The following is a 23,537-nucleotide window of genomic DNA, read 5'->3' as shown; positions in this document are numbered from 1 at the left end:
AAACAGCAAAAGTTTTCTCTGGTCCGTGCTCAGCTGGAACCTGTTAAACCAAACAGCAGTGTCCCAATGAGTCCATACCCCAGACTCGGCACGGGGCCCCTCCTCCCCTCCGTGGAAGGCACCTCTTCTAGCTTTCTGTCTGCTGCCTGGGAAAGCTGGCCCTGGCCATACCAGAGGCGCCGTTTGCTTCCAATCATGGCAGCCTGCTCTCTGCTTTCACGCTGCCTACCTCCATTTCAAGGGCCACTGGTCCCCTGCACCTGGGTGGCTAGCCCCATGTCCTCCGAAGCTGGCACGCCACCACCACTGTACACGCGAGGAAAGCCAGGCTGCAACCCCACCCCTGCCCAGGTCCTTCCGTCACTGGCCTGTGTGGAGTCTGACCGGCTTGGAATCCGGCCCCTCTGCGATCCCCAGCGCTCGGAATCATCTCTGCCTCCACCCTACCTCCCGAAAGCCATGAAGGTTGAGCCACGGCAACTTGGTTGTTAGTACACTGCAGGCCCCCCTGTGCTCCGTGAGTGAATTAAAGTGCTCCGCTGTGAACCCAGGCCAGACCCCCCGGCGGCTCTAGGATGATGTGGCAGTCTCTGCTTCGGTGACGATTCCCGTCTTAGAGAGCCCAGAGGGCTGCTGTGGGTGGGGTTGGGTGTGGTGTGTCCTGCTCCTGAATGGCCCTCCCCGCTGGAGGTTATCTCCAGGGCCCCAGGGGTGACTGGAAAAGCAGAGTCCGAGAGCATAAAGGAAGGGAGACCCAGAGTCCAAAGGCAAACCCATTGCCATCTCACGAACGTGGACGGCCGCAGCTCTCTCTCTCAGGTCTGAATCCCTGACCTGGAGGCTAGTAGTCCAACGCCACCACGGCTCCTTGAGGACAGGGAGATGACAAATTCGTGCCTTGGTGACATACTGTTGATGGTGCCACAGCTGCTGAAAACCCAACAGGCAGCTTCTCTGGAAACACAGGCACCCCAATGCGCTTCGGTAGACCTTCAAGACCCAGAGACTGGTACATCCCAGGCAGCCCCAGTGCAAAGTGCGGCAGCAACTCATTGGGCAGGGACAGTGGGGACGGCAGCGGACGTTCACTGAGCACTCACTCGGCCCTGCACCCTGTTCTGGTGACTGTCAGTGAGCTCATTTCATCTTCATAACCGCCCGCGAGTGAGGGCCCATTTTATTTTGAGGGACAAATGGCCACAGGGACCAAGTGTTGGAGGAGGAATCGAAACCCAGGTGACCTGGCTCCCGACGGCACCCAAGATGGCAAGAATCACCGAGGCAGTAACAGCTCGGACTCTCCCTGGGCTCTCACCAAACCAGACCTTCTGTGGAGTCACTCCGTGGGGCGGAGAAGAACTGCCCCATCGGGTGTTCAAAGCTGTCATCTGTACGGATGTAGACGGGAGTGTGCTTCGTGGGTTTGAACCACTGACCTTGCAGTTAGCAGGCAAGCACCTAGCTATTGCACCGCCAGTGCTCTGGGTCTAGGCTCTCAAAAAACAGCTCACTGCCATCAAGTAGAGTCATAATGATCCCCTAGGACAAGAGTGGAAAACCTCATCTTTCTCTCACAAGGAGCGGGCTGGTGGGTTCGAACTGCTGACACTGTGGGCAGCAGCCCAGCATGTAACCCAGTGTGCCACCAGAGATCCTTCGTTGGGGTTCTAGGACGCTTTACAAGCATCGTCTCCCTTCAATTCTCAGAACAGACAATGAGTGCAACTGTAAGTAGCTTAATGACAAGTGGACTTACGGCTGTGCTTACTGCCAACCACCCCCAAATCAGATCACCACACGCTCAAGCATAGTTGCAAAAGGTAAGGTGACAAAACCCAAGAATACCTGACACAGTCTGACAGCAAGACCCAAACCAAGAGCTCTTGTGGCGCAACAGAAAGACAGGCTGCAGGGCACTGCCGCGGGGGCCAAGAAGGCCCAGTCCACCTGACCCAGCATATTTGGGGGAGATGTCGGTGCTGACACTTACTGTGGCGTGCGAGATGGTCAGAATCCCGTTCTTGACGGCGCACTTCCTCCTCTGCCACACCTTCCGGAGCCTGCGGAACGAGGCAAACAACCTGAGAGCGCGTCGGTGACCACCCAGCCCCGCAGGGCACAACCACACAACCAGTCCACAAAGCCGGTCATTCTGGTCACCGTTGATGCTCTCGGTCAAGGAGGCAGGTGCAAGGCCACACACGATGATTCTGCTCTGGGGACTGAACAGTGGAAATAACAGAAATCTCGAGGCAGGAAAATGGTTCCGGTACACTCATGCATCAGAGGACGAGGTAAGAATCTGGAACACGGGTCCCCAACTTATTCAGCCTATTCCCCCTTTTAGGAAAAAGCCCGTCAGCTTCTCCCTGGCATGAAGAACTTCTGTGCTACAGCCCATAAGCCACGATGGAGTGTAGGTGTCCGCTTTTGTGGTCTCCCTCCCACCCCCCACGTTGTCCCAGTGTCCCCGGGGGTGGTCTGGCCACTCTGGAAACTGGTCTAGAAGAACGAACGACGCGTGTGTGCCGCGGTACACTCACTTCTCCAGCACAGCGCTGACTGCACAGAGCAAGCGGTCATGGTGCTGTGGCATCAGTCAGGCACTGCCGGCCCTGGGCCACCCTCCTCTCCATCACTGTGTGAGCCCACTCTTGCAGCCACGTGTCAGTCTGGTCTCTTTTCACTGACCTTCTACTCTACTGAGCACGAGGTCCCTTGCCAGGGGCTGGCCTCTCTCACTAACATCTGCTGTAGAAGGCCTCTCTAGTGTTCAAGAGGAAGGAGGTCACTTTGAGAGCTAAGGTGTGCCTGACCCAAGGCCTGGTGTTTGCAGTCACCCCACGTGCATGTGAAAGTTGGACAATGACTAAGGAATGATACTCAAGTGAGGTCTACTAATGTTAAAAAACAGAAACAACCAACCAACCCCATCTCAACAACATTCTGCTGTCTAGATGAGGGGCTGTTTTCTTCAGTGCACTGCCATGGAGAACTGCCTGAGGGCCAGAGAGGGGCAGCACCTCGGAGATGAGGGGCCGGGTGGGCACTGGAGGGTCTTACTGCTAAGCAGTAACCACATCTGTGCTGCATCTATTTCTCGTGTAATTCAGAGGCTCCTTGTGCTCCTGCTGGGTTAGTGCTGGACTGCCATCTGCAAGGGCAGCATCCCAAATCCACCAGCTGATCCAGGGGAGAAAGATGTAATTAAAACGAGATTTTAAGAAATTAAGAAAGTACTAACTCAGGGGAGATAGGATGGGGACAGCAGTCTCTGGATAGAGAGGTAGTAGCTTGGGGCTCAGGAATATGTCACCGTCGTCTTTGGAAACTTGGTTGCCACTCCTGTAGCAGCCTTTCTTTTTTCTGTATGTATGTGTATATATATATGTGTGTGTGTGTGTGTCTGTGTATATATATATAGGAAAAAGGAAGATACATATATATCTTTTTTTTCCCCTGTAGCAACCTTTCAAACCATGGCAGGCCCCCGATCCCCTGGGAGAAAGCTGCCAAGAAACCATGTGAGCGTTACAAAGCGGTGGGCACTTTGGACACGTGGATTTGATGAGGCTGAGGGAGGAAAAAGCCAACTAAAAACAATGTCCCCGTGGAAGGGGTGTGCTTGTGAGCCCGCAGGTACAGGTGAGCAACTGCATGCGTGAGGACTTGCCCACAGGTGGACAGCTACACACACCCCCTAGCTGAGATTAGCATCCTCACTAGGACGGGCAGAGCAAGGCATCTCCCCAGGCTAGGAGCTCAGGCCTTAGAGTTGCCATGGGAACAGGTGACATTACAGGAGCTGGCTGCAGCTTTCTGAGGCATCTGAAATAACATCATCTTGTGTTTCCTTTTCCTCTGTAACTTAGTCCTGCAGGCAACCCGCGGCAGCATGAATTTGAAACCACCGCTAAACACACACCCTGTCGTTCTTTGATGGCTGGAAACAGAGCTTACCCCAAAGCCAGCTCCAGGGAGGGCGGTAAGACTGTGGCACCCTCTGACCAGATGTCCCCGCCAGCACACTGCGCTCATGGCCAGGCTCCCCTGGAGGTCGTTTCCAGCTGATCACTGACAAGCCATCTACCAACAACAGCTCACACACACATACCTCCTTATGGAATTACCAACTAGGGAAACGCATGATTCTTGGTGATTTCTGCCAAATATTCACACCTGCACCTGGTTATGGAACAAGCTCTCTGCACCTACCTTTCCTGTGCATCTAGGTGAGTTGCTCCAGGAACAGGTAGGCCAAGACCAGTGTCTGCCTCCTCAGTCACCACACTAGTCAAACTCCATCAACCAGACTCGTCAAGTAAAGCAAAGTGTCCCTCAGTCAGTCCACTTAGCAACATCTTTACTCATTAGCTCCCCTGGAGCACGTGGACACAAAAGAATGAGAACCCCAGACACACAGTCTCTCACTTTGCTGATAAGAAAGCCACGGGAAGGAACACTGTAGCAGGCTGGTATTCCCCACCTGAGACTAACATGGTACCACCCCATCACTACAGGAAGGAGAGCGGCCCTGAGACACCGCCGCCAGATCTGAGAGCAGCCATGCCTAATCTTTGTCAAGACTTGGACAGCCTTTATTTCTGAGGCTGCTATGGAGTCAGATGTCCTGGTGGCGCTGTGCGTTAGGCACTAGGTTGCTAACTGCAAGGTTGGTGTTTCAAAGCCACCAGGTACACCTCGGAAGAAAGATGAGGCTGCCTGTTCCTGCGAAGGTTTCCTGTCTCAGAAACCCTACGGAGCCACCCGCTCCGTCCGACAGGGTCCCTGAGTCAGGATGGACCCCACAACAGTGGGCTGGGTTTATAGGTCTAGGGACTAGCTCACCATGGTGATCTCTTGTGCTGAGCTGTCTACATGGCTACGGACACTCAAAGGACTTTCACCACTTGGTGTTCACAGAATCACCAGTTGGGAGACCAGAAGCTCAGAGTTCCAGAAGAGGCGCTTTCTACTAGAAAAGTGGCCCAGTGTGATGAAGGCGTGTCACGGTGGGCTTCTGTCTCAGGGCCATCACCCCCTCAGCTGTGTGACTGTCATGGGGCACCTCTCATGGCCATGAAGATCGGAATGCCTCTTTCCTGAGCCCTGTGACACAGTGGGTGGGTTACCAGGTGAGCTGCTGACTGCAAGGTCAGTGGTTTGACCCTCACAGCTGCTCCGAGGGAGGAAGATGAGGCTGTTTGGTCCCATAAAGGTTTCCAGGCTCGGAACCCACAGGGGCTGGGCTGTTCTGTCCTGTGGGGTGGCTGTAAGGGGAAACAGATTTTGTAGCAGTGAGTTGTGTTTCGTTTTCCTTCTTTCTTGGAGTCATTCCAGAAAACCGAAGTTTAAAAAAATTGCTCCTTTGCCTCCCAGTAAATGCCTTTGGTCCATCATGCATTAACAGATTTTTAAAATAACTAAAATGGTTTTCAACGGTACAAGTCTTAAGAAACCAGGAGTACTGCAAAGCTAGGGCTAAGAGTTACGACCACAAATATTCCTCGTAGATGGTCACAAAACAACGGCTAGTGTTAGTGAGTGAGTGCCTTCTTTTGGTTTGTTTGAGACGAACTTGACCGTCACTAAGACTTTTCCTCCTCTTTTTTTGGTCTTCATGTGTAACCCCTCAACTTTCCCTCTTCCACAGAGAACACACACCAGCAACGTGGGCTTCCCATTGCTCAGTTCTGCTGCCTGTGCCGTTATGGGGAGGCTGGCTGCCCAGCTGACTCTTAACATCCATGACTTTTCCATTCTCTCTTCCCAGCAGACTGCAAGCAAGGCAGGAGGTGAGGACCATTTGTCTCACTCCCCCTCTGGTAGACTGTCTAAGAGGGCAGAGGGCTTCACAAGAAGGTGTGAGAGGAATGCAGGAGAGAACACACCAAAGGAATGGGGAACCAGGCATGCGTGTGTGCATGTGTGTAGGGGTCATTATGCCAGTTTTTGTCCTGTGTGCCCCACGGGTGTGCTGCTGAAGATCCAGGGAAGAGAAGCAGCATTAATGTCAGAAAGCCCAGGGGGAGGCCAGTCTTTCAGACTTTCCTGGCCGTACATTCTAGTCCAGTGTTTGATCTCTGGGAATGCGCTGTGAAAGGGCTCAGATGGGACACAGGGAGGGTCATGGCTGCCTGCGCTGGCACACCCAGCAGCTGACCACCGATGGTCAGCTCACTGAGCATTTTAGAGTTTCAACCAAACATCCGCCTTTGAGACAACGCAGCTGACCTTCCTCAACACATACAATGGGGCTTCAAAGAGCTCACGGAAAAATTCCAGCATCTTCTAATACCATTTCCACATGAACTTTTGGAAGCTCTCAGGTAGCGAGATTAGCTGCTTCAACTTATGCCAGTTTCAATAAACCTCTGTGACTTTTGGTGAGAAGTGTGAAAATCCCAAACATGACTGTTCTATACTGCTTAAAAAGACCTCTATCAGTTTACTGCTGCCCGTGACGGAACATAGACCTGTCTTCCTGGGACCAGCACAGTACCGGGCGGCCAGGCTGACCAGGGTGGTCTGGGAGGCAAGTGACTAGGGCCAGGAAGGGTGCTAGGCCTGCAGTTCTGCCAGGCTACTCACTAAGTATCAGTCACTTCTCTGCGCTTCACACCCTGAAGGCTGGGCCAGGGTGTGCTCTCTGGGTTAGTTCTAGGGAGCCAGCGTCAAGTGATGGGTGTTGGTAACTTCAGTCTTCGTTGATTTTACTTTCAGCAGAATGAACCCAGTAAATTGTCAGCATGTACTACCTGACACTGCACAGCAAGCCAGGTGTGTGCCAAGGGCTCTCTTGGACACTCCTGATGGCTCGCTCCCTTCACTGCCAGAATTGGTCATGTCTCACTGCCTGTCACCGACTCCCAGCCCAGCCACCATCTCTGATTTCCCTACTTTTTGCTCAGACCTGGCATGGTCATTTCAGCGGCAGTGACCAGCCAGTGGCACACTCCTCTGCGCCAGCCCTCCAGTGACTCTCCATCTCCTTCAGACAAGAGCAGGGACTTCAGGTCAGCCTCAGGAGGGAGCCTGACTTAATGGCCTGCCCCTTAGACTCCTCTCCTGCACCCCTAGTGAGCTTCCTCTACTCCCGGGATGGAGTTAAAAAGAAAGGGCTTGCTGTTAGATCACTGGTCATAAAAGGGAATGGAAAGGAATCATGGATGGCCCTCAGGATGAGGACAGGGTGGGGAGGGGCTTGCATCTGTCCCCACACAGAATGAATGCTACTTCTAAGACAGCAGGGAACATCTCAGAGTGATGTGCAGACCAGCAAGCACCTGAGAAAACCTAGCACGCTCTCCTGTTGGAGAGGCCGAGGAGGCCCCCAGGTCCCCGGGCACATGCCAATACGTACCCGTCGCTTTTCTTGAGCAGGTAGCCCCTCTTCTCACTGCCGTATTCCTTGTTGCCTTGCAGCTGGTGCATGCTGTACCCTCCTTGCCGGCTCTGGGAGTCCTAGGACAGAAGGGCTGAGTGAGCAAGAACTGGAGACCACTTTCCCACCCTGGATGCCATTCTGCCCCGCGTCCCTGCCCACTGGTCCAAGACACTCACAGCACTGTGAGCGCACAATGGAGCAAGGACCAAAGTCTTCCAGCAGGGCAGAGACAGAGCGGAGGCCCAGGGCGCCGGCTCTCCTGGCCTGGGCTCACACGTACTACGTGGGGAGACCATTGCAGGAGGCAAACTGGCTCAGAAGCAGACATGGACAGGACCGGTGCAGTTCAAGTGGACCAGGGAATGCAGCTCATGCAGCTGGGCATGCTCCTCCTTTTGGCTAAGCTTCCCCCCCTTTACACTCGGCCTGAATCCCACCCCTTACCCCTGCTCTTGGGGACGAGGCAAAGCGTGGAGAATGACTACACCATCTTCTAAGAGTGCTGTCACCAGGACTTCTAAGCAGACCTTTCACTGAGAAAAGGTGACTGAAGGGGAATGACAAGGGTCATGCTGACATTGAAGTGTGATGAAAGGGGTGGGGAGGGCCAGACCAGGAACACAGATGCAAATGAGCTGGGCTGAGCACAAGCACTGGGCTAGCCCCTCGCCAGAGTCCTAGAGACTGCCTGGCGAGAAGGAGCCGCTACCCAAGGGAGAGAAATGCACATGGGGGCACTGCGGATTAAGAACACAGGTCTTCAGACAGTTCAGTCAGTGGGAAGAAGACAGTCTTAGAAAAAGCGTGGACTTACTCTCCTAGACTTCGATCGGGAAGGGCAAAGGGAGCAGAGGAGAGAGGCAGAACATTTGAAAATATAGTTAATTCCACTGGAAAGCACGGCTCCCGGCCACTTAAACATTTTAATATAAAACACACGTAGAGAAGATCACTATAAAGCTAATACCAGACAAACGCAGCCCCCCCCGCACCCCCACATTCTCATTCTCTCTCAGGAATCAGCAATAAACTTGGGGGAAATCTAAAAGGAAGAAATATGTGTTCTGATCATAATACATATGTCATAATACAATATGGGTACTTCAGGTCAGGTTGGGTGAGAGCAGAACAAGGGCTGAGTGGCAGAGCACACAGGCAGATGTCTCCCCACGATGAAATGACAAGGCTCCCGTGTGTGCACAGGGAGCTGGCACTTCCGTGAAACCCACAAAGTAGAACTTTGCTGAAGATAGAGGTTGACGAAGAATCACAAACTACAGGCGGACTCTGTCTTTCCTCTAAGAGAACGTTCTAAAAGTAGGCAGAGGAGCCCTGGTGGTACAGTGGTTAAGCACTCATCTGCTAACGCACAGAGAGGTGGGTGCTACAAGCCACCCCTCACTGCTCCCTGGAAAGGGGTGGCAGCCTTCTCTCCTGAAGACTACAGCCTTGGAAACCCCCCAGGCAAGTTTAGCGCTGTCCAGGAGGGTCCCGAAGACTTGGGATCACTTGACATTTTAAGTAACACGAGAAATCAGGTGCTGAAGAGACTCGACCACCTGCTCGTGTGGCTTGTGCTCAGCGTGTCTCTTAGGTTGTGGCGGCTCCTTTCTGACATTCTGTGTCCTTCTGGGCCACGCAGCTCGTGCTCAGTGAATGTAAATGTCACAGCAGCAAACGGCAAACCTTTGTAAGGTTCTTCTAAAATGGGAAAGCACTAAGGAAAGAAGCCAGAATGCAGCGTCTGCCCATCTCTCAGGTGGGTGCTCGCAGTGTGACATCACTGGTCTGTCCTGTGCAGGTGAGAGAGGACGATACACTTCATCCCATTAAAGAGGTGACAAACCCCAACATTTCCTGACTTCCAATATTTTCTCTCTTTAATCTGCCGCAGTCCTGCCTGCTGACTCACCTATGTTAAGACTGCACCCAGAGCTGGGAAGAGTGGGCTTAAAGGGAGGAATTCCTTGGAAAGTTCCCTATATGGTGACTCTGGGCCAGGGTGCCCAGTCTGACCTGGGTTTCTGCCATCACCTGGCTCACGGGGCCTTCCTGGCCTTCTGGATGGTGATACAACCGAGGGCTGTCCAAATCCCAGCTACTCAGAGGAGCAGCCTTCCTCAGGCCACAGGTGCCCTCCTGACGAGGCTCCACAGCACTCCCAGAGTTGTGTGTTTTTAAAGAAGGATGTGTCTGGAACCCTCATAAAGGAGGAGGAGGACAGAAAAGCGGAGCTGGGCTGTGAAAGGAAACCAGGGGCAGGGAGAAACGGAATCCACGATCTTTCTGCCTTGACTCGGTGACCCCGGGTGACAGGTAGTCAGCGCTGGAGCCAGGATCAGGGAACGGTGCCCTATCTACACCTCCAGAAGCAGAATCTGAACTGTCCTTGGGTGTTGAAAGAATGACCCTTCTGCCTTAGAACCCTCTCTGTTGAACAAAGCTTCCTCACACAATCACGAGACTCCAAGGTCGGCCTCACCTACTTGCTTGCTCATCAATAACACATAGCCTAAGTGTTAAAAATGAAGGATTTTTTTAAATAAAAGGATTCAGAAGCAGGTAACATTAAAACATATTCTATAAAATTACTATTAGGCATTCCTTACATGTGCTTGTATTATCACTAGGCAAAATAAGGTTTGGAAGGTGCTTTATAACAGACACTTCCTGAGATGATTACAGTGGCTGAACATTCGGCTTTGACTTTACAAATGCATTCCATTAAATGAGCAGGAAAAAAGTCAGGTTTCACAAGTCTAACATCAAGCTTTCTCAATTTACCACATTGAGGTTTCTGGCCTGAGACAGTATTATTGGAGACATGACAACCATTCAGCTTTCTTGTGGGCGGGCGGAAGACACCAGAAAAATAAAAAGAGGATTTCCTTTCTATGAAGGTAGACTCGGGAGAATTATTAGCAACTAATAAAACATACAAACAAACAAACAAACAAAAACCCCACAACAGAAAAACGAAACAGGCCATAAATCTTTTGAGAGCACAAAATGGTTACTGAACTGTTTTCTCGAAGGGGAAATGCAAATGGGACACTCACTCGGGCAAAAATATGTCATCATGTGAGCCAAAGACAAAACTATACCGTGAAAGCTTGCCATTAGTTTTAAATTTCAGTGTTCTATTCTCTATTAGCAGTACAAATTGCCTCACTTTCTTATTAGAAAACCTTATTAACACACAAAATGTATTATGAAAGAGTAATGTCTCGGATCCTTTTAAACGGCAAGTAATGACACATGGGTCTAACACAGTTATGAATGGTTCTGGCATTCACAGTAGACCACTGTTACAGAAGCTTTGACTTCTAATGGAAGGGATGGGGAGGGGCCAAGAATCCCTTTATCTTGTTTTATCCACTAAATATTTATGAAGCAGCTTCACAGAGACTGTGTGAGAGAGTCTGCTTTCAAGCAACTGGCAAACTGCACTGGGATGGGTTACTCGGAGCCAAAGCTGGCATTCTGAAATGATTACTAGATCCTAAATAAGATCTATGGATATTACTATTGAGGGGAACATACTCTCTACCCGAAACACAGCTTTCTTTGCAGCAAGTAATTCTTTGGGGGAGGCTAGGCACCGTTTCTGGAGTATCTCACAGTAAAATAGGCTGTTACAAAGATTAAGATAATGAAATGTCATGCATCTTCTGTCAAAGACAACAAAGACCTAATTCGATTTTGACGAGAAAACAAATGAGTCTGCCGAGGAGCCTAGGCTTCCATCTACACTGACAAATCTCGGCGCTTCCAGCAGAGGAGCACGGGCAGAACTGGTGCGGCAAGTGGGCGACTTGGGCTATTGGTGCTTTTAATTTGTCATTCCCTACGTTACACCACTCTCCTTAAGGAGCAGCACTGTGGCCAGCACTCTGATGGATCATCTCCTCTCCTATCTTTCGCAAGCTCTTCTTGACTATCTCCTCCTTCGAGATCCACTGCACTGCAAGACAGGAATTGAGCTGGCGAGAGGGCAAGGCAGGCTGTGAAAAGTCAATTTTACTGTAAGATACTCCGGAAATGGTGCTAATGAAAACTCATCATTTATTAATTTGGGTGGAATCAAACTAAATCACATTCTGTACACCTCCACCTTTGGAGCACCCATGAGCCGAACACTTCCGCACTGATGAAAAGCAAAGAGGGATTTAAGGCGGCTTGCAGGTAGAGGGAGGATGTAATTCATGTGGCAAAACAAAGGTAGGGGATAATTGAATACCAGGCAGGAGCATATAACCTAAAAATTTTCTTCCAAGATAGAAAACCACCACCTAACCCCTCCTTCTGGATGCTTCAACTGCCTTTACCTGGAGAAGGATCAGGCTTTTGGCTCCTGTAGCTTGACAGCCTTCGACCCCCCAGGGGCTGCTCCACTCTGCCACGTAGGACCATTGTGAGTGGAACCTGACCCAATGGCAGTGAGCTCTGAGACTGCTCGTACAGGAGTCCCTGGGTGATGGCAATGGTTAGTGTGCTCAGCTGCTCTCTGGAGGGTTGGAGGTTCTAGCCCATTCAGTGACACATTGGAAGGAAGGTGTGGCCAACTGGGCTTGTGGTTTTATTGCTCATTCATGGAGGTGGCCACTTCTCCTGGGGTTTGGAAGCTGGTGGTACACACCTTCCAGAGTATAGCACATCTGAGTTTAGTCTGTGGTCTGATGGGTCTGACACTCAGAAGTTGTTCTAAATAAAGCCTGAGGCCTCAGAACACAGGCGCAGGCTCCAGCTCTGACTCGGACATGGTGGGGGAGGGCTTTGGCCAGGGATGCCCCCTTCCACAGGGCGGGGTAGTAGCCAGCGGTCAAGGCCACAGTCTCGCACGGTGTGAACACCCAGTGTGTATGTATATCAGCTGGGCTACAGTTGCTCAGCCATGAGTGCTTCTGAGGTAGCGTTAACAAGATGGTGGGAGTCCCCACAGGAGGTCTGGTTTAGTGTTTTAGGCTCATAAAACCCTTTCAGGACACTGAAAGATGTAAAAGAAGATTCAGTTTGACATCGCGAGACAAAATCCTAAGACTCTATTTTATGTGGTTACTATTAAAGACTGCATTCTAAAAATGGCTTAAATGTCGTCTGTAATGGCTCTCGTCATATGGAGAGGCACACTTGTGACTTTCTGTCATTTAACAATTGCTCACTGATTACGTATCCCTTAGGTTTGGGTGACCTCCTAGGCCGTTGGCATCTGGGTCTGAATTCACCATGAAAACTTCTCCCTGCCGGGCCCCAGGCTACTTTCCCTCAGAATCCCCTTCAGTCTCTTCTCTCGGCCAGAAATGCCTGCTCCCTCATTCTTACCCGTCTGCTCTTCGCAACACCTCTCAATAGAAGCCTTATGGCGTCAGCACTGCAGTAGGCACTATGTGGGGTTCGTAGGGCTGCCTCAACACGTTAGCAAGTGCCTGTGCCTGGTCGGCTTCACACCACCAACACGGCAGTGCTGAGCGCTCACAACACCACAGTCATGGACACGAGTCTGACTCGGTGTGCACACCACAGAAGTGCCATACAGCCTTCAAGGCTGTCATCGACAGAAGCAGACGGTCACAGCCTTCTCCCGGGATTCGCAGCCGCGTGCTTAAGCACTGCACCACCTTCCCCTCGTCCCATAGCACTTACTAGTTGCACACATGAACTCTTCCGTAAGGATCTACACTGCGCTACTCTAACATCTACTGTTCATTATTTACTCCACTTCCGTGTCCAGGGACCATCTCCCTCTATTTTCCAAGTTCAAGAGGTGTCTGCATCAACAGGTGCCCTATCTCCCTGGCAGAACGACGAGGCCTTTCTAGCTTCCCCGGAAGGATGAGTCTAAAGAGGGTAACTATGGGCACACGTCAGAGCTTGTGCTTTATGCAGTGGAAGCCGGGAAGGAGAGCCGAGAGTCAGGAAGGCAGGTGGGGAGCTGGGCTAATGCCTACGGCAGAGGCTCACAGGTTCTGCCCTGGCCACATTCACATTGTGTTTCTTCCTCACCCTACGGCCATCCTCACAGGAAGCCAGCAACACACAGGGCAGCCCCGGCGGAAACCCAAAGATCACCTACTTCTTTCTGATCCAGTTGGAGAGAGGATTTTATTAAGTCTCGGAGTGCAGTGAGCTGTTTCTTTTCCTCATCCTGGGTCTGTTTGATCTGTGAGAGAGAGAGGAAAAAAACTATTACTTATCTTTCACAATTCTATGAGCAGTGATGAATTCAACAGCAAGTCAGTTCTGTAGCGGATGTTCTTACAAAAGACCTCCCCCCTATATGAGACACAATGTCCTCATCAAAGTACCAGTAAGCTGTGAAATCCCAGTAGGCTTTACGATATCACATCTGGGCTAGGAAACCCACTTGGAATTTCTGTTCTAAACAAGGCGAGGAAGTCAATGATCACTTGCTTCCAGGCTTTTAAAGGGTGGCAGTGTGAAGACCATGAGGCGATGACAAAGGCAGAAGCGAATCCTTAAGATCGATCTGGTAGAAACCCTGAGACTACAGCCCTTAACCACCCTCAGGCCTGTTACTGAACTCAGTCGCGTGGCTTAGTTTGCGGGCAGGCAATGGGGAGATCTGGAGGGGCAGGGGATGGGCACACACTTGAAATCCTTCACCACTTGGGAACAGGGGCACAGCACTTGCTCAGGGACAAAGTCCAGACGCGTTAGGAGAGAGCACAGGAGGGTGGACCCGAGGGAAGGGTGGGAAGGGTGACGATGTGTGGTAGGCAATGCCATCAATGGTGTGAGTGAGATGTGTATGAGTTAGTGAATGGAGAACTGGTTTGCTCGGTCAGCCTCCACTCAACTGACAATAAAAGAGAGAGAGAGAGAGAGAGGACTCTAGCATGCTAATGCATCCATGAACGTTTACACAGCACTCCAGGAAGACAAGGAGCTGGTGCCACTTTTAGAACCACTTAGAACATACTCTCAACTATGCTGTTACATTAAAAATGAAAATGCTATAGGTATCAGCATTACTGTTAGTGGTAACATTAGGTAACTGCAACACTATTAAAGTCTCCTGTTACAGTCACAGTGCACACTTATTGTTCAGTGCCACGTGGTGCATGGGAAACAGCTATCAGTTCTCCATATACATCTCCCCTGCTCCCCCTAAGTTCACACTTGGTTTTCCTACTACTGAGCTGTGAAACCTGCATGGTAGGGAAAAAGAAGAAGAAACGAGAAAAAGAAAAACGTTTCAAAAAGCTTATTGTAAAAAAAAATGGAATTAAAAGATAATGTAATTTTTCCATGAACTTTTACAAGCCCCGTGTATAAAAAAAGCCTCCCCACTACCCCCCAAACCATAACCTCTCACTCGAGTGACGCACTTAATCTTCACCCTCAGGATCCAATCCTTTGTGGAGTTGCTTTCAGAGCACTTACATGGGACATGCTTGCACCCTGAACAGACAAATACCCAGAGCCAGGACTGTGTCTGTCTGTCCTGCCCTGAGCCAAAGGCGGCTACAGGATATTGGACATTGATGGCTTCTTGGAAGGTTTATTTCATTGCAAAAATGTACATCTTTAATATTCTTTTAGTAATGAAGTGTATTTATCTGTGAAAGCAGGCTAAAAGGTATGTAGTTGATGGAAAACTTACATTATATAAATCAGCAGCCAGTTTTTCAATGTACTGCTTCAATTTATCAGCTGTTTTCAAACCATCCTGGAAGAAACTAGAATGAAAAACAAGAGGATAATTACCATTGTGTGCGTGTATACACCAAACAACAAAACCCAGAATCATATTAGCTAACAAAATCTGAAGCAATCTTTCTGTGTCCCCTCTGTGTACACAGTTCCAAAACTAACTTCACTATCTCATAAAGAAGTCCCAACAAAGACGTTCTAGGTGCCATTTGCCAAGAGCTAGTGGGCGCCACCTTGTGGTTGCTGTCAGTTCTGCGCCAACTCAGGGCGGCCTTGTGTGTGACTGAGGAAAACAGTATCTTGGCCTGTGGCATCCTCACAATTGTTGTCTAAGTCACTGCTGTAAAGATTAACTTCACAAGTAACACACTCCACCCACCATGAATTGATTCCAAGTCACGTGGTGGACATGCTCCTTAGAAAGACAGTTCTGAGATGCTAAATACTTTATGGGACCAGATAGCCGCACCTTTCCATGACAGAGGTGCTGGTGGATTCGGAGCGCCGACCTTGGCATTAGCAGTCCACCACTTAACCCACTGCGCCAACAGGGCACCTTCCAATACCAGATACTTTAGATTATGGCTACTGTCTCAACCCAGCCAGGTTAGAATGTGTGTGTCCATCTACACACAGAACAATTACCCTAGTAATATCACATGTGAACTCAAGGGGGTGGGGCGCACATTAGTGGGCTGGCATGAAGCTGAATATGGTCCCATTTGCCAACAACACAACCTGAAACACGGATTTAAAACCAGGATTTGGAAAGCTCAATTTCACCACAGTGGCAGTATTTCACCCTGAACAACAACAGCTCTGTGGAACGTCCATCCACCCAACCATTCAAGCCAAGCTCTGTGCTCCATCCTCCATATGGTCACCCCATTTCACTCTCACAACCACCCTGAGGGGTAAGACTACTTCAATCCAGGTCTGCTCATGCTTGGAGTGATCTGCCTCAGGCTGAGCTCCTGCTCTCAGGAGCCCCATCTGGGACAGTCGGTCTAGAAAAACACAGTGCCCTCTGGGTAAGCTGGCATTGAGAACTCTGCTATTCCAACCGCTGCTCGACCCAGGTCCTCACAGCACACCATCTCTCCAGGAAACGCCCTCACTCCAGGCCCAGCTCCTCACTGACAGGACTCGGCCATCTCCACAACACAGGCCTTGCCCTGTGGTGCCTGGTGAATGCCTCTGAACGCTGCGATCTGCGAACCTTTAGGGCACGCTATGAAAGCCCCACTTTTTCAAGCTTATGTTCACCCACTGGCAACAACACAGCCCACGGGGCCTGGGTACCGGAGAGCTTGCCACTGGGCGAGGCTCACCCTTTCAGTTATTGGAACCTGCAGAATCTTTAGCAACAGGAAGTTGGAGGAAAGAGGGCGTCGGGGCAAATCTTCATTTAACTAGGAAACGGCGTGTAAGGCATGATCTCCTAGTAGGCTTTCATCACAACTGATAAGGATGAAGTCGAACTCCTCGGGCTCAGTGCCAAAAAGAACCTGCGTGTTCAAGCTGCTCGCAACCTTCCCAGTTGCTTTGTCACGTTCCCTCCAAACTCTGTGCTGTAGGTATGCGCCTCCTTTCTCGCCATGCCACCAGCCTTTGCAAGCGCTCTTCCCTCAGCTGGAAGCTTTCGCCCCCGTGACCGTCTGATAGACTGGACTCAGTGCTACCTCCCCAGCAGCTCTTCTCAGGCCCACCAGCCAGGGAGCAGGAATGCTTGGTCATCACTTGCCTGTGCCCAGGCCTCAGCAGCAGCCCTGGAGTGGCCAGCAATGTTCCTTAGAGAGCAGGTTGTTCACAAGTGTGATCTGACCTGGCATCTTGCACAAACGGGCTGCCAATGGGGTAGGAGTACAGCAGCCAAGTTAACCTCAGACAAACCACCTGTGGCTCCAGACCCTGTACTTTCAATCACGTGCAGAGAAAGGTTTGGAAGGGAGCGGGCGTGCCTTGCATCAGCGGAATGCTGTCAGGACTTTTTCTAAGCTGTCAGGGCTTGGGGGTCAGATGGCAGTGGCCTAGAATCAGCACTTTCAGTGAGGTCACCTAGGCCAGTCCCACAACTTCTCTCAGTCTCAGCTGAGCCCTGTGTCCAATGAGGCTCATCACACAGGTAACACTTGTGAAATTCTCAGGGGCTCCAGTGTGCTCCAGGGAGATGGGTCCGCCGCAGAAGCTTCTTCCTTCCCAGAGGGCCACACATTCTCGGCACATATTTTGGTTCATGACGACTTTCAACGTAAAGGAGCTTAATCACACTTTTTAAAGAGAGATTCAGCTACCTCAGGAAGTGAGTTCCAATGGCACTGGCTGTAGGTCTGGGCGTTCTAAGATGGCAGGAACGAGTTGTACGCAGCTATTTACATGAACAAAGCAGTCCAGTTTCCAATGTCTCCCTAGTCACACACTTCAAGTGGTCAGCAGTAGCTGCAGGTGGCTGGCAGCGACCTTACTGAGCAGCAACGAATGTGCATCGGCAACCAATATTGCAGAAAATCCTAATGGGAAGCCTTGCTCTAGAGAAAGAATTAACAACCTAGGAATTGAATGGTGTAATTAAGCAATGTCATAAACACAAGGTATACTTTAATAGGGAAAAGGAGTTTGTCATTTGAGACGACAGGAAAGTTAAACACTGTATGTCAGAGTTTGAAGAAGCAGGAACGGGGAGAACAAATGCCAGAGATGACTGACAGCTCCTTAACGTGGACATGCCAGTTCTCCAGCCTCCTCTCTGACAGCCCCTGTGCGCCCTGGCCACTCCCCTTTCTCTGTGACTACTGAATGCAATGAGATTTCTGAACGTGGCGATGATGGTCACGTAAGGACGACGACAGGAGCTAGCATGCAACGCATGGCTGGGCACAATTCATGGGCTATCTTTTTGAAAGGTCCATTCAATCCAACAAGTATGCTATGATGCTGATAAATGCTGACAAATGAAGAGCAAAGTGAAGCCCCAGAGGGGTGCATTGAGCAACGGCCACCTAGCTAATAAGTGGCAGGGCTGGAAGGTGGGTTTAAGTTTGGGGTATCAATTTGCTCTCTGGCGCACATAAGTGATTAAAAAGTCAAGATGATCCTGGCTCGACTACTTAATCTATTAATTTCCTGCCCCAGTGTCCTCACACATACACTGTATTCTTATGTAATTAATATGCATGTTCTATGGTTTATGGCCAATCCTGCACCCCACCCCCACAGGGCCCATGTACTATGTTAGTAAGCATGCTATATAGTGTCTGGTGTTGCATGGGTTGGCATGTGAATCACATGTGCATGTTATTTGTGAGAAATATGGTCCAGGTCCCTTCGGGTGTTCTTGGGAGCACTGGGGAAACATCCTTACGATCCAGGCAATGGGGAGGCTTTAGTACCTGAGGACCAGACTCTAAATCCTGCAGACCCCGGTGACCACAGGAGCGGCTTCACTTTCGGATACACAACTTGCAAGGGTGTAATTACCACATTGGAACGACACAGGACCCGAGGAAAACGGGGAGACATTGGAGCCTCCACCTCTGTCGAGATGAGCTGCAGCATAGCCACAGCAACGAGGTTCAAGCTCTGCGTCTCTAACGAGATCACCACGCCAAAAGGCAACACGACCTCCTCAGCTTGACCCAGAATCCTCACTCGCCTGAGTGGGGTGCCCAGGCAGCCGGAGACGGGCTGTGCAGACAGTCTTCCACTTCTTCCTGACACCCACTCTCTTCTGCCCCAGTGGTCACAGGAAGGGAAACAGAACGGTTCGCTCTGTTTTCAATTTAAGACAGATAGACCAGGGCGTCTCCCGAATCCCCCATCACATATTTTGCTTGGCTTGGCTTAGAAAGAGGAGTTATTTGGCCCAAAGCTGGAAGGCTCAGAGCAGACTATCATTTTCAAAAGAAGTTAGAATGCCCTAGAGGACCATGGAGATTATTTCCCAAACTATAAAGCAAATTTAAAAGATAAATAAGTTAATAGCATGACCCATCAACAAATCAACCATCAACCTCATCTGAAAGTCTGATTGGCAAGGTCCAGGCTTTGACTAAATTAGCTATTGATTCTAGGATACTGGGCAATGTGGAATCATTTCCTCTTGGGTATATGCCACATCCCATGCATTCTGGTGTCCAAGACACCAGAGCACCCAGGGGTTGGTCTAAGTTACTGACTGCAAATATATCTTGGCAATTCAGGTCAGAGAGCTGGCAGAGTGTGGCGTATTGTGCTCACACATGAAAATTCTTCAAAGCAGACATGTCCAGGTCTAAACCCAGGCTTACCAAATCAAACCTCACATATTTTAAAGAGCATGAACTCTGGAGTTAAAGAGATCAGAGTTCAATACTTGGCTCCATCACCTTCTAGCTGTCAGTTCTATGAGGTCCTGGATCTTTACTGGGTCCATGCTGTTGTCTGGCTTTTTAAAGAAACAGATGAAATTCAAGTAACCAATACTCATCATTTTAAAGTGTACAATTTGGTGGTTTCTGGTAGTACTCACAATGGTGTTTAGCTATCACCACAACCTCATTCGAGAACAGTTGTGTCATCCCCTCCCACCCACCCCAAACACCACTACTGCTGGTTGGTTGCTAGGTGTTACAGTTTGAGGAGTACTTTATTTATACGGCTGAGTAATATTCCACTCTGTGGATACATCACCCTTTGTTTATCCATTTACTAGTAGATGGGCATTTAGGTTGCTTCCACTTTGGGGTTGTTATGAATAATGCATCTATGATGAAGATTATGTACAAGATTTAATGTGGACACGTTTTCATTTCTCCTGGGCAGGGGTCCTCAAAATTTTTAAACAGGGGGACAATTCACTGTCCCTCAGACCTGTTGGAGGGCCGGACTATAGTTTTTAAAAAAAAACTATGAACAAATTCCTAGGACATTGTACACATCTTACTTTGAAGTTAAAAAAAACGGGGCAAAAACACTCTGCGGGCCGGATAAATGTCTTAAGCGGGCCGCAAGCGGCTCGTGAGCTGTAGTTTGAGGGCCCCTGCTCCTGGGTCTATGCCTCAGAGCGAAAAGGTCAGGTCAAATGATAACTCTGTTTGACCTTTTGAGGAGAACCCCCAAACTGTTTTCCAAGTGACCATACCAATTTATCACTTGTGGCCAAGGGTTCCAATTTCTCTACATCCTTGTCAAAACGTAACATCTCGTCTTTTTAAATTACAGCAATCCTTGGGTCTCCACTCTGCACTTCCCCCTTCATTTAATATGGTATATATATATATATATATGTATATATATGTATATATATATATAATACACACACACATATATATACATACACACACATATATCTTTTTTTTTTCTTTTTGCATGATGCCTTATACCTGGTCGGTGTGCTTCTTCCATGGCCCAAGTGTCGGCCACTGGAGATCCCCTCATAGAGGGGTTTAGGAGAGGAGATGGGTCAGTCAGGGTGCGATGTAGTACCGATGAAGGACAGAGCTTTCCCCCAGATCCTGGATGCTTCCTCCCCCCAACTACCATGATCCGAATTCTACCTTGCAGGCCTGGATAGGGCAGAGGCTGTACACTGGTACATATGAGGGCTGGAGGCACAGGGAATCCAGGGTGGATGATACCTTCAGGACCAGGGGTGTGAGGGGTGATGCTGGGAGAGTGGAGGGTGAGTGGGTTGGAAAGGGGGAACTGATTACAAGGATCCACATGTGACCTCCTCCCTGGGAGAGGGACAGCAGGGAAGGGGGGGAAGGGAGACTCCAGATAGGGCAAGATATGACAAAATAACGAGGTATAAATTACCAAGGGCACATGAGGGAGGGGGGAGCGGGGAGGGAGGGGGAAAAAAAGAGGACCTGATGCAGAGGGCTTAAGTGGAGAGCAAATGCCTTGAGAATGATTGGGGCAGGGAATGTATGGATGTGCTTTATACAATTGATGTATGTATATGTATGGATTGTGATAAGAGTTGTATGAGTCCCTAATAAAATGTGAAAAAAGAAAAGAGGAGAAAAAAAATGATTAGGGCAAAGACTGTACAGATGTGCTTTATACAATTGATGTATGTATATGTATGAACTGTGATAAGAGTTGTATGAGCCCCTAATAAATTGTTAAAAAAAAGATAATGAATTTTATGAAATTAATAAATAAATGCTGCAAACATTAAAAAAAAAATTACAGCAATCCTAATGTGAGCTAAGCAGTATCTCCCTGTGCCCTGCTTTAATGACTGATGACGCTGAGCCTGCTGGTCTACACTAAGAAGTGGGTAACGACCAGAACGCCGCAGAAACCGGCAGCAAACCACAATGGTGCCACCTGGAACCAAGTCTCTAAATCTGACTCCAACTGCACAGCAAGCCAAGTATCAATGTAAGATGTTATTAGGGCCTGAAGTGTTCAGTTTCAATTAGCTGAGGAAAAACCAACTCCACACGGGAATAAGTGATCCAATTACACATGTGTGAGGGAGGAGAGGGGAGCACCAGGAAGGTCCCTTAGTGACAGACTCATGCACCTGTACAAAGGGCTCAGAGGCTGTGGCAGCCAAGTCGTAGTTGTGAGACACCATTCTCAAGGCGTAGGCATAGTGGGAGTTCCTGATTAGCACCACACACTGAAGATGGAAGATAGTCCTGTTTATACCTGTGTTGATGGGTCACAGACTCTCTAGAGAGAAACCAAGTGGAGAACAGGAGGAAGAGGATGAAGAGCAATTGAGGGAAGGGTCGTGGGGTAAGGTAGTCAAGGCATTCTACTTACTTGCACTGTGCATGGTAATACTTGATTAGGTTCTGCAGCAGATCCACACCCTTTTTGGTCTTGATTTCATTGACTTTAATGAGATACTGTGGAAGTAAAAAAGGACATTCCATTGCTCATTGAACACAGGGTTCTTCTGCCACGGGTTTGGGAGGCAGAACCCTGACCGTTAATTTGCACGAGCGAGTGTGCCTGGACAGCCCCTGGACACTGTGAGCGGACTTAAGGCAGGTAGGCTTAGCAGGGCAGAAAGTCGCCCAAGACAAGCCGATGTGTTAAGAGAACTAAGCAGCATCGGAATCTGTAAGGTTAGCTTACTAGACAGGCAGAAGGGAAGCACAGCAACACATTCTGCAGTTAGCGATTTGCCTCGGCTGTGCAGGGCTCTCACGCTTCAAAGCTCACATGTGAAATGCTCTAGGAACACTACATTCCCTTTATCATCGAGCAGTGACAACTTCTGGAGCTCTTTGAAACATCTTTAGGGAATTTTTGCTTATTGGCAATGAAAGATGGAGAACACAAACAAACAGCCCTTCATCAGTGGGCGGGGCCAATGAAACCTTTTCTGCAGACTTCTTGACCTCGTGATACCTTGTTTGACAGTGTGAAGGGGTTCACAAGCAGGTAACATTAAGTAACCTTGTGCCACCCTTTCTCAGTCTCAGCACCAGAACAAATGAGCCTTCGGGTCACGGAGAGCTGAGGCCCGACCACCTGTTTGGTTTAAACTCCCATGCCTTCCATCACATTTTCCTATGAAAGCCACGGGTTCACTTTCCCAACGACTATTCGAGCTTTCATTCAAACCGGACACTTAGTTAAAAACAAGACCAAAAAACCCATGCCCTGAACTTATACCAGTAAAACTAATAGCCACCAAGGTTACGCTCCATCGCTCCCTCCCAAAACCTCACCCCACCCCCCGAACCCATCAAGGTTCTCACCAAAAAATCCTGTTTGGGCTTAAAGAGCCCCACGGGACCAAGGCTCTAGATATGAGACCAAAGTGAAATGGTGGATCCCAAAAAGCTTGGAGAGAAGTAGGAGATTAGAAGCTTCAAGAAACCGCCCCCCCCCCACCCCTCAAGCAGGCTTGTAGGCATGAATGAAGGCCCAGAAGACAGGCGCTAAGCCCCGGGGCGCCGGCTCTTACCTCGCACATCTGCAGCTGGAAGAGGCGGCGCTCCTTCTCCATCTCCTCGGCTATCTCTGCGCCCGTGATTTCGGTGCGGATCATGCCGTGCTGCTTCGCATGCTCCCTCTTCTCCTTCTCGATTTTCGTGCTGCAACCAAGGAAGAAGGCGCCAGTCAGAGCACAATACGCACGGCACGCACGGCCACGCACACTCACGTCTGTCCCAACCAGACTGAAGGGACAAATGACCCATTGGCTGCTGCGGCACCAACTCCCCTTCAGGTGACCCCTTGCGTGTCTGGAGAGAGAACGAGGCTCCACAGGATGTTCAGGGCCTGATTCTTTAGACGGGCAACACTAGGCCTTTCTTTTGGGCTGAATCTGGGTAGGCGTGACCCACCAACCTTTCCGTTAGCAACTGGATGTGCTAATGGATTACCCCGACAGGGTCTCCCTCGATGGATTTCCTAATGACTACAGGTATGAGACAAGGGCACTAGGCAGCACTATTCAGAAGCCAAAATCTATGTTCAAAAGGGAACCCATTTCATGGGTTTTCATTTAGGGAACGTCTTGACA

The 23,537-nt window shown here is 49.8% G+C and overlaps 1 protein-coding gene across 8 annotated transcripts in view; it reads right to left on the bottom strand.

Annotated features, from left to right (window-relative positions):
- The window catches only part of ASAP1 (ArfGAP with SH3 domain, ankyrin repeat and PH domain 1), a 289,743-nt gene that overhangs the window by 48,599 nt on the left and 217,607 nt on the right, over window positions 1–23,537 (bottom strand). For all 8 annotated transcript variants that reach the window (XM_075549251.1, XM_075549253.1, XM_075549257.1 and 5 more), the window contains exons 8-13: window positions 22,977–23,106; window positions 21,821–21,906; window positions 15,012–15,087; window positions 13,461–13,547; window positions 7,364–7,464; window positions 1,991–2,060 (exon numbers count right to left, since the gene is read on the bottom strand). In XM_075549251.1, the coding sequence (XP_075405366.1) occupies window positions 1,991–2,060; window positions 7,364–7,464; window positions 13,461–13,547; window positions 15,012–15,087; window positions 21,821–21,906; window positions 22,977–23,106 (550 nt within the window). The remainder of the gene's footprint in view (window positions 1–1,990; window positions 2,061–7,363; window positions 7,465–13,460; window positions 13,548–15,011; window positions 15,088–21,820; window positions 21,907–22,976; window positions 23,107–23,537) is intronic.

Source organism: Tenrec ecaudatus, chromosome 5 (genome assembly GCF_050624435.1).
Source record: "Tenrec ecaudatus isolate mTenEca1 chromosome 5, mTenEca1.hap1, whole genome shotgun sequence".
In the NCBI taxonomy this organism is placed as follows: Eukaryota; Metazoa; Chordata; class Mammalia; order Afrosoricida; family Tenrecidae; genus Tenrec; species Tenrec ecaudatus.
This window is presented reverse-complemented; position numbering and strand designations above follow the sequence as displayed.